Genomic DNA, 14,726 nt, shown 5'->3' with positions numbered 1-14,726 from the left:
GTCAGTATAGTGTTGTATTATTAATGATTAAAAACAACTGCTTATAATAATAAATATGTGCATAGAAAAAAATACTTTAAAAAATCGCTCGCATTAATTCGTAATATGTATATATCATATATATAAATATATTAAGTTTTGGTATTTTTAACTTGGTGTATTTAATTATAAAATATGTTATTTAGGATATCTGTCTTCTGGAAGTCATGTATTTATAAAGAGCGGTATATTTATATTTTCAGAACATGCTAATTAAATTTTAATATATTCACGTAAATAGAAGTTACGTTACATTAAAAATATCATTCAATAATAAATTTACTTTCTTTTCCAAAAATATAACATAGCAAATCAAGTTAGATCAATTTTATCTTATCTAGTATACTTTCGCAATACTTGTAAAAATATTTAACAATTTATCGTATACTATATATTCATATTTACATGTGTATATATAATAAATATAATGAGATATGTTTTATCGCCCAAATAGTAAGTGCGAATTATATCATTTCCATTGTTGTAATAAGTTATGAAAATGAAAGATAATATTTAAGGCTTTTGTATTTTTTTTTATTATTATCTGAATAAAACTTACATCGATTTACATTAAACATATACATGTATAGAGATAATTTATATATTAAAGAATAGACGAGAATTTCTTACAATAACAACAACTAGAATATTTAATATTTCATTATATGAACAACATGTATGCACTTTCAAATATGTATTATATTGTGGGTAATCAGTAAATTTCATATATAAATATTTATGCTGGGTATTATTTAATTAATGCACATGTAGATACATATATAGTTTAAAAGCAAAATTAGTAATACGTCCAAAATGGATAACATGATAAAATAATAAAAAATTACAATTATACGACTATCACTATTTAATACATCAAATGTTTCAACGCCGAAAAAATGTCGAAATAAAATAAAATAACTGTATATAAGGCTTTAATATATAATTTACGACTATATATTGCCTATTTATTATAAAATGCAATAATTTCTTGATTTGAAATATTGCATAATGATATGTATGGAGACGGCGGGTGCGCCTCGTTAGATATGTATAGACTGGTTCAAAAGCTCTTACACATGATTCAGAGCTTGTTAAAAATTCCAAAAAAATTCAAAACACACGTACGACACTTTAATGCGTTTTTAAAATAAAATCAAGCGTAATATTACATTCGATTATACATCAATGAAAGCTTTGCTGAAATTTAAAATATTTAGAGACATCTCTTGGCGGCGGCGAAAACATATTTTTAACAATAATTAACAACTCTAATGCATATAGACACAGAACCGTAATTTTTCGTAATATCTTAATATTATGTACGACATGAGTTTCATTTAAAACACACATAATTTGATCCATAGAAAGGAAAAATTTATCACTACTCGTGCTTTTACTTATAATAATTAAACATGCATTGAACAATATTGAGGTGCGATTTTTTTTTATTAAAACACTACAACGTTAAATTAACGACATCTATTTTAATATTGACAAAAAATGGTTTGTTGCTATAATGCGTTCACACTACACTGGCTGTAAGCATCTATATTGAGAAAAACGTCGTTTTTATTTTAAAATTTAATTTTTATAATTTTATAAATGTAAATTTAATTTACACTTACACATATATTTACCCGCTAATGATATGACTGTGATATGCACCACTAACATATTATGTATGTATATATAAATATATATATATATATATATATATATATATATATATATATATATATATATATATATATATATATATATATATATATATAATACTAAAATAGGGGTTGGTATACAGATTAAATATATACGCTTAATAATAATATTTCATAATAACGTATGTATATTTCCTTCACAAATGACACTGAATATACATATAAAATATATAGAGAGTATAATAATTATTTAAGCTAATGAATAATATCAGACATACATGTGATATGTATCGAGACCCCCCCTTTGATTTTATTTGATCGAAGGGTTTTTTGCTTGAAACACCCTGATTTTTTAAGTTGTATTCATCCAAATTATGTACATACGATATTTGATCACTTAACCTCTTTAGGCTCGTGCATAGGCAATGAAGGGATTTTTAATTACACTTTGATAATAACAACATGATTGAACACTATTTTAGAATAGATGCGCATAAACATTCCAAAATATTCATATTATAATGATTTGGATTCTTTCGTTCTGTGATTTGAGAAAATTCACGCGAGCCAAGCGAAAAAATCACGAAGTTGTTTGTCATTACGTTAATTTTTGTATATACGTTATCAAATGAAAAATATTTATAAAAATACACGACATTCAATATGTGACATTAAAAATATTTTAGAAACGCAGCGAAATCTTCGCCCCTGACACTCGAGCGAAAATATTCACCGGCATCGAAAATATCTTCAATATGGCATATTGATTTCCTTTATTATCAATAAAATATATCATCGTATGATGATATCCACTTTGCTCCCGTAAATGATAATGCATAAGTGTTAAATTAACAGCTAACTGACATCCGACCGTTTTCAAGTTAACCTACAAATTAGCGACGAGTTAAAATTAACCATTATTATATGATTTATAACCGTGAACGGAACAACTTTTTTTTAACAAATGTATATATTTTACAAATCCAGCTCACACTAGGCATATGGCAAGGCACATGGCCATCATAGGAGTCGTAATGGATATCCTGGAGGACTTTCCTCTAGAGGACGCCCTTCCTGCTCTGCTCTTGCCCACGCAGGCCATTTTCTCCAACGGCATGTTTTGCACGCTGTACTCTCTGTGCTCGTTAGGCATAGTACAAAGGGTCCTTTTCTTTTGCATCATCTCGTCGTCGCGGTCTCTGAGGCCGCTCAACCAATCGCTGTACCAGCGCAGTTCGCAGTCGCAGATCAAGGGATTATCTGAAAAGTATTTTTTATTGACGTATTAGAAGTTGTCTACATAGTGTTTTATAAGTTTAACGGGACGCGGGCTTGCAACGGCGCGCGCGCGAACGCGCCGGAGGTTTCCAGTGGAAAGAAAAATCCATAACCTCAAAAATTTTTTTTGGGTACTCTCAATAATGTCAGATAATAAAAAGCATTAATATTGAGTTCTTAAATTATTAAAAAAAATATTTTTCATATTTATTAAGCAAAAAAAATCAAGTTTGATTTAAAACACCTGTTAAAATATTTTAATTTTAATTACATAATTTAGTACAACCTATATTTAGCTGGTATCAGAAAAAACATTGCATCACAATTTTACAGATTTACTTATTGTTAATATTTAACACTAATGTTTAATGCAGCATATTCCGTGGACTATTTGGGTAAAAATATGTCTGAATAGAGATAAAAATTTACAGATAATAGAAAGATATTTGTGTAGGCAATACCTGCCTTTGTTTTAACTTTGCCAGCCATCCCTATCAAAAAATTAGTCAATGCGGTCTTTTCTCTGTTACATAACATAATGACTAAGAATTGCTAGGTACCGTTAGATTTGCCTGAGATAAGGCAAATATAGTATTCGAATGAATTAAATGGGCTTAAAATGAAAAAATATAAATAGTTGTACTTTACCTAATAATATGTTAAGGTACTATGTGTACATATTTTTACATGACAATAATCCTATTATTAGAAATATAATTTCATATAAAATAATAATAAAACAATCCTAATATTGATATATTTCATACCCAATACTATAAATGAATATGTATACTATTTTTACTTTTGATAACTTTAATCCATTTATTATTATTCTCCAAAAACTGTACTTATGCAGCTTGATACAACTTTTTAAAATTTATTTTTAATTATATTAAAATCAAAAATATCATTAGTATTATATAATAATTTATTTTTTTAGATGTCAAAACGATCATAAAATTAATTGAAATGTCCGTCAAGTTCCTAAAGAAGTAAAAAATTAAATGGCTTTCAATTGCAACTGAAATGCCATCGTCACCCCAAATTGTAAGAGTTGAGATAGGAGATATTTTTATTTGCCGTAGTAGCTCTATGTCCACAAGCAGATATAAAAAAATTAGGTAAACATATTTAAGTAGCTCACAAAAAGATTCAGAAATAATGGACTCATTGAAACGGGTGCCTATAACCAGAGAAATATAATTTTTTTTACGAATCACCTGTAAGAACTAAAAAAAATTAAGAATTAGCTGTATTAATATTGATGTTATATAATTTATGCCTCTAAATAAATTAAGGTGGTTATCTAGGTATCTTGCATTAAATACACTACTCTGAAAATAAGTTATGTTGTTTTAATAAAATACTGTAAGTAACAAGTAGTATAATTTATTGATCCAATAAAAAAATATTGCTTGAAATATCTCGAAAATTCAGGCTTCGCTCGGGATAGATTATACTCATTTTTTCCATTTTTAATAGTTGAAATAATCTAGAACAGATGAAACAGAAATGGCAGCCAGAATGACGTATGCAAATGTCACGTTGCTACTGTTAACCGTTTAGAAGTATTTTTGATAAACAGAATAAATAGTATCAATTGAAAGATATTTTTTATATTATAGTAATACACAAATATATAATTTATATTTGCTATTCAAAGAGTTTCAGTTTTTATTATAAAAAAAAAATGAAAAAATTTGTATTGGTTTCAAAAAACTATATCAAAAATATAAATTGGAAAATTGCTTTTTTTATCTATGAAAAATATCAGTGTCATACAAATGGATAATTTAAACCCGAATTTCGCTCTACAAAATTTAATTGAATGACGCAAAATTGAAATTCGTGGAACGAAATCCGCTTTATTATAATTATTCATTTGTGTGGCACTGATCGTTTTCATAGATAAATTGAAATTGCTATCAATATTTTTTTATAAATAAAAGTGCCTAAAAAATATCTGCACATAAATTAGGATAGGATAAAATTGCACTGATTTTTAAAATAAGTACAGATTATTTGAGCTTTTAAAAGTAAGAAAATATCGTACAGTTTAATTAAATTTGAATGTATTATTTGCATTACTGATTAGTTTTCCTAGCATAAATTATATTTGATAACATACATTTATAATAATTAAACAGCGTTTAATTACAACACATTGTTTTTATCAAACATATCCTAGTGAACCACATAGCTCTTAGTCACGTAATGTAGTTGGATATAATTACTTGATTGTACAGCGTCAATAAACATTAATTAATACGATGCTCGTATAAACACAAATATGGTAAAATTTTATGTATGTATGATTTATTCGTTCGTTTGCAATTAGAGAGCAATGTGTTTCCATTGAACTGAGCGATCAGTAAAAATGGCCAATTAATTACACAAAGCAAACACTAAAAAAAACGGCTGGAAACATTGAAACCGAATGATTAGGAATACATTTTATTACGGGTTACGTGACTGGGTTGAAAGGGTGTAGGAGCGATAATGCCTCCAAGTTAGATTATGGACATAAAATAGGCCTAAGTGCTTCTGTGAACTGGTAAAGTTTTTTTATGTCACGTAATAAAGGATGAATTTGATACTGTCAATATTACCTAAAAGGTCGCTGTAATACAATATTTCGTCATTATATGACGTGTATTTCTCGTTTATTAAGTTGTAAAAGGATACTACAGGACGAGATGCGAAACGAGGCGTTACAAACGAAAGATGAATTTTACGAAGGTGTATAACTTTATTTTGATGTAAATGTTTAATGGTTTAATATTGGTCTACTTGTGTGTTGTTTGCCAAAAATAATATATTATTCACCCCTGAGATTTGTATCGGAAAATAAATAACTTCGAAACACTTTCAACTAATTGGCATTCAATTTATTATGAAATAATAAAACCGTTACGTTATTTCTTTTCTAAGAATATTTTTGTGTTGTTAGTAATACGCTAACTTAAGAAAATAATCAAACAGCTGCCTTTTTACTGTAAAGACATCACATTTAACAAGTCAATTTCAGTATAAATATTTGAGAATAGCGAATCTTCAGATCAATCAATGTACTTTTTGCAGATGTATTTTTATTGATGTGTCTTATTTTATAAAACACATTTAAATTCAATAAACACAATAAATGTACGAAACAAGTAATATTGATTTATATGCTATTTAAAATTAAAAGTACTTCGCTATTTTATATATTAAAATTCGCTATTTTACGTAAATTTTTAATGATATTACAAAAAGTGTGTCTCGCTAATTACAAGTTATACTTGCAAAAAATGAGACACCAGACTAAAAGCAGTCTGAAAATCAGTGATATATTTTAATGATTGTTGCTATTATTCAATATAAAACCGTTTATTTTAAAAGTGGGGTAAGTCAATTTTGTTGATAAAAAAATGAGTTAGAGCTAATTTTCATTAGAAAAAAATAAAATTAAACAATATAAAATAAGTTTAATATTACTTACTAATATTTTAAAATCAGTTCAAACGCAAACCATTAATTATCGAACAATAACATAATATGGACTTGTTCCACTTTCAAAATCAACGGCCCATATGTCACTAAGCTCGATTTCATTTTTAAATGTGTAATTTGGAAAATCTAGAAAAACTGAATATGTGCTCATAAAAATGTATACTTATAGGTGGTGGTGGTATTACTAAGTAAAGAGTTACATATTCTAACAAATTATTATAACAGCTTAAAATTAATATATGTTACAAGGGATTGTTTTAAGCAAAACAATTGCCGGAACTTAACGTTTTATTAAAAAAAAATATATTAAAATATCATTCATATTTAATTTAAAGCAGCTTTTCCTATGCAACGAAGGGCATAAGAAATTAAACAAAATCTATATGAGAGATTTATTTATTTAACAATTTATTGCTATGAGAGTATTGATCAAAGTGTATTCAAACCGAATTTTGGTCAATAGTAGAGCGCAAAAAGCAATTATCATTTCTCGGAAGTCAAAAATTCACGACAAAAGCAATAAAATCGTGTCGGCGCCGTCGCAGTGGGAACGCTCGGTAACGAGCGTTCCCACTGCGACGGCGACGGCACGATTTTATTGCTTTTGACGTGAATTTTTGACTTCTGAGAAGTGATAATTGTTTTTTGCGCTCTCCTATTGATCAAAATTTGGTTTATATGTTCTTTATCTGATTCTTACTAATTTAAAATCGTAATATTGTAAAAAACCGTAAATTTTATTGTAGCTTTCTATATTTTGTATCCAAACTTTACAGATCAAAATTTCCATATTTTCTGTCATCGTTTCCGTTTTGTTCTTTTTTTAGTGGAACCGACGATTGAGAAGTAACCGAAATTTTCATTTATTTTTAAGCTTGGAGTTAAACTTTTTACACTTAAAAATAATCATATTTACGTAAAAATTAAGAAATTAAATGTTACGCAGATTGTCAATGTTTTTTAAATATTAAAAATACCGTAAAAAAGGTGCCAGAACGCTGTTCCACCGCGTTTTAAAACAAAAAAAGTCTTGTATGTTACTATTATTCATTAAGAAATTTATCATTGAGATTTGGAAAATCTAGGAAAACCTAATATATAATCACAAAATTTATATTTATTAATCGTATTATAGAAAAAAAGAATAAGCAATTAAGACAATTAATAGGGAAAAAAACTTATATTAAATGTCACAAATATTTTTTTTCAAACTGCTGAAAATTATTAATTTAATTAATTAACCCAACGCGTAACAACGAGGTAAACACAATCAACAACTACTGAGTAAGTAATGCGACACCGGACTAAAATTAATTTGTAAGACAGTGCTCAATTTTATTTAATATTTCAGCTTATAAAAAATATGTTACTATGCTCAATTTATTATATATTTATTCTTGAGATTTAGAAAAAAATTTCAAAATATTGTATAAAAAAAATTTCATAGTAGCTTTTTGCTATTGATACAATTTTATATATTTTGCGAGCAAAATAATATTTTTACATAATTAAATAAATTAATTTGTGAAAACGGTTTCTCATTTAAGCACTTTTATGAAACTCTTGAATATTCTGATCATTATCATTTTGATAACGATACTCTTGAAATGTATTAAACTAAGGGGCTGCTAAATTGATGGTTTAATAGAAATTTTAAATTAAATTTATTAGATACATGCAGAGAACCGTTTTAAATATAAGCCTAACTGACTTAAATTATCTTATTTTTTTATTAATGACATATACTGACATATTATAAATTAATTTGATAATGACACATATGTTATACTAACCCATAATATCCACAACACGAAGAGTATCCACAATCGGCTCCATAATTTCTTCCGGTATGTGGGTCAACTTATTATTTTGCAAGTTGATAGTTTCGAGCGAATTCAGGTTTTCGAAACCCATAGCAGGCAAAACTTTAATGCTGAAACAAAAAAAACGTAATAGTTTAAAGCAAAAAGTCGAAAATATTGTTTTACAAGCTCTGAAGAGAAATAAATATTTAATATAAATATAATCCAAGGGTTTTCAAAGGACGTCATTAACATTCAAAAAAGGTTCATGTATAACTTAGCACAACTCATTTAAATTTAACTGATAATATTTTTAAAGTTTTAATTTAAAAATACGTTTTCAGCTACCCAATTATAATACCGTAATTTATAACACTAGGTAATTTTTGTTGAAGTAATAAATGTAAATTTACTAATGAAAGTAACAAGGTCGGTTGACCCATGCGGGTTAATAAATTACCATTTATTTATTGTCATAAATGGATAATGCGAAAACCTTACTAGAATGTTAGTTAAGTTTCCAAGGTAGACGGTAAAAGTTATATAGACCGGTAATAATCGAAATCGATCGTGACCACTATTGTACCGCGTAATTAAATTACATCACAAGAGCAAAGGTCAAATACAACATATTGCTAATTATTTGTAACTTTATATTAAGGTTATCGAGTTATTAAAGGTTATTTTGTAATGTTAAAATTTTATTTATTCATGTAAGGTTATAAAAAAATATTTTTTTAGAGAAAGTAAATAAGAAATAAAATTTTATTTTTATTTATTACGTTTATGATATTTAATTAAATTTATTAAAAAATAATAATCTGTATATTAACTCAAAAATGTAGCTTTGAAGTTTAAGCTTTCTCGTTAATTATATATCAATTTGAAATACTTCCGTTGCAATACACCACTTTAAGTTTACGAAATATAAACTGGCAAAGAAAATATGCTCTTTGAGGTACTTTAGATTTATCGTCCGAATTTTAGACTCGAAAGTTAAATTTTAATGAGAAGTACACAAATGTTTGAATTTGTAATATAATATTATAATATAGGAACAGTATTTTAAATTATGTAAAACTTCACTTAATTATTTGTGAAGCAACTAAATATATACATTTACAATAAAAACATATTTTTTAATCTATTAAGAGTGATATAAATAAATTTAATTATGTGTGTTTAATAAATTCTAAGTTATATAATATGCTTAAATACTTTAAAAATGCCTTAATCACAATATTAAAATTCATACCTCTAAACATTTTTCTTATAGAATCTTACATTTAAGCTCATGATACTATTTTCGACAAGAATTTTCTCGAAGGAATGTTATACTTTTGTAAAAAGTGTAGCATACTCAATATCTTCCTTGATTAAAAAAATATATATGATTAAAAAAAATCCCACTTTCTTGCCAAATTAATATTGACATATTTAGTATCAAATATTTTTCTAAGATTTGTGCCGCACATTTAAGAAAAGCTTACATTTTACGACTTAAAAAGTTATTAGTCTACTTAATAGAACTTAAAAACAAATATAGTCGAGAATTTCAAAGTTTATTTGTATTTATAAGAAGCTTGAAAATTTAAAGATAAAACTTACCGTTTAAATCGTGATTTTTAATCTAATTTGGAATTTAAAAAATTAGTTCAAAGCTAAAGGTCTAAGTAATATGATTATAAAATGAATGATCATTTTACTCTACGATTTAATTTAAGTACAGTGCTTAAGTAGCCTTTTTTAATGATTTTAACTTTGTCAAATTAAAAAATCGATAATACAGTGTAACTTTATTAAAACAGGTTCTCAATATTAAAAAAACTTTTGGTTCTATCTTTTTTATGCTCATCTGGCTATTCTACTTTTAAACATTGAATAATGTATTTATTGTTAATTTTTTTCACTGGTATTAAGAAGTATCCTGAAATAGTAAATCGTTGTTATTGTCACATGAATAGAGGTTCCTTATGTTCAATTATCTGTATTGAATTAAAAATCCAACTTGTTTTAGTCCTAAAGAATCTCATTACTACAGCAATATTTTTCTCTATCTCATCCTTTTTTTAAAAAAAAAATCAGCAGCTTTATTTGTTTTGTAGTTAGTTGCACTTCATCGAACGCTTACTCAAAATCTATGAAGCAAATGTAATCGTATTTTTTTTGCGTGTTAAAGAGTATTGTATATGGAGCGAAGTACAGTATTGTACAATTAAATAATTCATCGTACATGGCTTAACTATATAAAAACCATAGATACACTAACGATTAATCAAGAAAACATATATGGTGTCGATATAAACGATTCGTTTAGTCGTAACGGAAAAAAATACAATAGAGTTCAATCGAAAATCCTGTCGTTAATTCTAGCTGAATCACGGCCAACAAAAGGTTCGGCTGTAAGGGCTGGAAATTCCATAAAGGGAGTAGGAAAACTTATTTAATTAAATCAGACGTATACGTACACAAAATGGATATTGTCGAGTGTGCTCCGCGAGGATCGTGAGACCTTTTCGGAATGAGCTTGTTCAACCAACCGCTCGATGGGTGTCGAAAGGAAAATGTAAAAAAGGAAATTACTTATTCTTTTGAATGTTCAAGAACGTGATGGTGTCTCCGTAGCCAGCGAAAGCGTCTTCAGATATGATAGTAATGTTGTTCGAGCGCAGGTCCAAGTGCCGGAGTCTGTGAAGAGGCCTCAAAGCGTCCGACGGTATTATGTGGAGGCGATTATCGCCCAATCGAAGATATTGAAGATTTTCTAAAAAATAAAAAAAAAACATTACGATTAACAATCAACAATAAAAAGAGGAACATAGTATAAAGGCCCGGCGCGGCGTTAGGGCAAGGCGAGCGAAGCAACCGCCTTGGACCCCGCGCCTTAAACCTCGCGCGAATTGTTTTTTATTTTCACAAATATTTTTTTTATTTTAAAAATAAAACGCGTCAAGAAACTTTCTAGACAAAAAATATAATATTTGTTTATTTTATTTAGTTATTTAAAACAAAAAATCAACATTATCATGAAATCATTGCTTTTGAAAGTGAGATAAGTTCATTGGGCCCTAAAAAATACATGTTTTTTTTGTTTAAATATCACGAAAAAAGAAAGGAAACAATAAAAAAGAAGTCTATTATTGCTTACTAATATTTTTATATCAGATCAAATCAGATCAAATCAGATCAGATCAAATGCAAACCATTAATTTTACAATGATATAATATGGACTTGCCTCACTTTCAAAATCAACTGCTCATATAACTGCGTCTTAAATATTTTTTATTTGCAATTTAATAACAATTATAAATTTAAAAATCTTAAAAGTGTAAGAACATTTATATTTAATTATAAATAATATATTTTTGACAAATTAATATTCTTAAATATAATATTACTTTCATCGTGTTCCTTTTTTAATATATTAAATCATCGTGTTCCTTTAAAAATATTAGCAGATAAGTAAAGTATACTATTTATATAACACGATACTTTCAAACGTCTGTGATCAATCTAAAGCTCTTGAAGAGTGGCATATGATTATTTATGCTGTCCAAAGTATTTGGAGTTTCTCAAACACCACATTTCAAAGAGTCGATTCCTTGTCGTGTCTATATTTAATGAGATATCAAAGATCGCACCACAAAGCTTTGTCGATTCTCTGATTTCTCCATATATTCAATATCTTTCTTATCCGGATACATTTTTATTTCAGACTAAAATCGACAATAAAGTTGATTCAAGATCTCTAAATCCCTAAGACAATTTGTCTGTTTTATTCATACAAACACAAGTTAATTCAGGCACTAGAGTGTAAAATGGTAAAAGCTCGTGTTTCACACGCTCGTCGCATATTTTATATGATGAAGTTATTTAAGACGAATTTCGAGTAATAACTGTCAAGATAAATAAATTACCAACGAAAATGACAAATTACCCGAGTAACTATAGCATTGTTTATATTTAATATGAAATTAACATTTTATTTATTCAACGCATGTACAAAGCTGCTGAATAATTAATTTACTTATATTTACAATAAAAGCTTTTCCAACGTCACGTCCTTTGTTGGCAGCAAAACGAATAACAAAATAATTTCGTATAGGTAGTTACTCGAAATCCTCGAGAGTAATAATAGCGTATAATATAAATTTATGTATTTTTCCGCATTCGAAAATATACGTATACATACTATATACTATTGGTGTTTTTAGTTTATTATAAAATTTTGATTAATTTAACAAGCATTATTTTTTCCTTAATGTCACGGCATATTTTTTTAATAAAGAAAAGTCACGCGAGGGTTTCAATTAAAAATATAGCATTATACTCGGCAAGTTAACGGAGCGATGCGTTTACGTTTTAACGTGACTGAAATTTGAAATTCGGAAAATTATGTGACCATTGCTCCCGACAAAAGTGTGAACAGAGGTGCGAACAAAAAGTTTCTAGACTAATTGAATTTTACACGCTAGAGACGAGAAAATAGTAAGGGTTTTAATTAAAATATAATAAGATTTTTTTTTTCACCATTTTTATTACCAAAAATTTGTGTTCTATATTTTTTCTTATTTGCAGTCAGACTAGATTTTTATATTTTTTGCGCTATTATGCAATAAAATAATGACAAAAGATGTGTATCCTGATTTGTACAAGTTCAAACTGAAACACAATACGATTTAGTGAAGGTACTGTTAGTCAGAGATCTAGAAATGATGTATTGGCAATATTAACATTGAAATGAGCTCAATAAAAACCTTCATATTTTGTTGATAAATACATATTAATGAACACTTTGAAAGGTAAAACTATTTTAAATATTTAAAAATCAATATTTTTTAATAAATGGCCATTTGAAATATTTTAAGATATTATATAAAATATTAAAATATTTTTTTTCAAATAGGTAGTATATTTTATTTATTTATAATTAATTACTCTTAAAACAAATATTACATTTAATAAATATTAATAAAAAAATAAAACTTTAATAATAATAATTTATTATCGTGTTTTTTGCGATTAAAGAAATACCTATAAGTGTGACGATATGTCAAAATTTTGCAAGTCTAGCAACTTTTCGCTCGCGCCATTTACATTAGAGTGCGCTCGTTTACGCGGCTGAGACGTAAATTGAATTTGGCTGTCGACAAATTCGGACTTATTCGCAGGTCCCGGTTGTCAGTCTCGTCCTGCAAAACAGCTAAGGACTTAATTGAATAGCCCAGGGCGTCTACCCCGAAAACCCTTTGTGTTTGCACCCTTCGCAACTATAATAACGCCTTCATTCGGCCCAATCCACAGGCCCGAAATAACATGCTTGATTGACGTGCGGAAAAATTGTGTATGAATTTGTTTATGCGACGTGAAATAATTCAGTATTTCCAAGTGTGTCACATAATATGGATTAAACACTGTTATTGAAATTTTGATTTATTGTTTATTTTATAAGATAATTAAAGAGACCAGATCTTCATCCATTTTTCAAAAAAATCAAAATTTGATTTTCCACTTTATGTCGTACTTGCTTGAATTCTCTACTAGTGGAGCTTACGTCAAATTAACGCAGACGTTCCAGGACGAGCATGAACGTTTAGATCGAAACAAAAAAGCCTTTGATCGTCAATTTAGACAGATTAAAAACAACTTAATGATTTCACGTCATAAAATCAGAGCATAGATACTGTAACGTAAATATAGTCAATGCGAAAAATATTTTTTTACGTAATCAAAACAATGTAATCCAGACTTGCTTAGTTTCCTTCCTTTAATATTGTGTACTATGAGATAAGACGGAACTATTTGCGTTTTATTTAGGTTACACTGTTATTTTTATATTAAAGAAGTCTGCATGTATAACATATTATATGTATATATAGCATTAAACAAAACTCATATGAATCTCACACCTTATGACAAGAAAAATGTCATTTTTAGCTTTATGTGGTGGATAAAACTAAAATATTTAGTGTTCCTTATAAGACTTTATATTACAATATGAGATTCGAAAGAAGCATATATAAACTTAATTTTGACTAATAGGAAAGGGAAAAAAATATCATTTCTCAGAAGTCAAAAATCCACGTCAAAAGAAAAAAAATCGTACCGTAGTGGAAACGCTCGTTACCGAGCGTTCCATCGAGGTGCTGGATGGCGCGTACTAAAGGAGCGTTCTCAAGCGCTGATGTCCGTGCCGCGAGGTTAAGAAAATGGGACGCGATTTCTACTCCCTAGGGCACTTGGATTGCCGAAACTGTTCCTTATCAACTTTAAAAAACGCTTAATAGCGTAGACGTTACGACGAGAATGTAACAAACTGTATCCCTACGTTCCCTTAAAAAATACTCAAAGATACAAATACGTTAAATTTTTTTTTTATGCATAAAATATTTTTGTATATACATAAAATTAAATTCTATTACTTTTATTTATCAGCAATCTTGATACTGATATAATTGC

At 27.7% G+C, this 14,726-nt stretch overlaps 1 protein-coding gene across 2 annotated transcripts in view; it reads right to left on the bottom strand.

Annotated features, from left to right (window-relative positions):
- Positions 1-2,667: 2,667 nt before the first annotated feature.
- Positions 2,668-14,726, bottom strand: part of LOC148239586 (uncharacterized) — a 53,053-nt gene continuing 40,994 nt past the window's right edge. For both annotated transcript variants that reach the window (XM_088190428.1, XM_088190335.1), the window contains exons 6-8: positions 10,850-11,030; positions 8,258-8,397; positions 2,668-2,954 (exon numbers count right to left, since the gene is read on the bottom strand). In XM_088190428.1, coding sequence (XP_088046554.1) covers positions 2,683-2,954; positions 8,258-8,397; positions 10,850-11,030 — 593 coding nt within the window. In that variant the 3' untranslated portion in view covers positions 2,668-2,682. The remainder of the gene's footprint in view (positions 2,955-8,257; positions 8,398-10,849; positions 11,031-14,726) is intronic.

This window comes from Plectrocnemia conspersa, unplaced genomic scaffold (genome assembly GCF_051122295.1).
Source record: "Plectrocnemia conspersa isolate PC_06_02 unplaced genomic scaffold, ASM5112229v1 ptg000001l, whole genome shotgun sequence".
NCBI classification, from domain to species: Eukaryota; Metazoa; Arthropoda; class Insecta; order Trichoptera; family Polycentropodidae; genus Plectrocnemia; species Plectrocnemia conspersa.
This window is presented reverse-complemented; position numbering and strand designations above follow the sequence as displayed.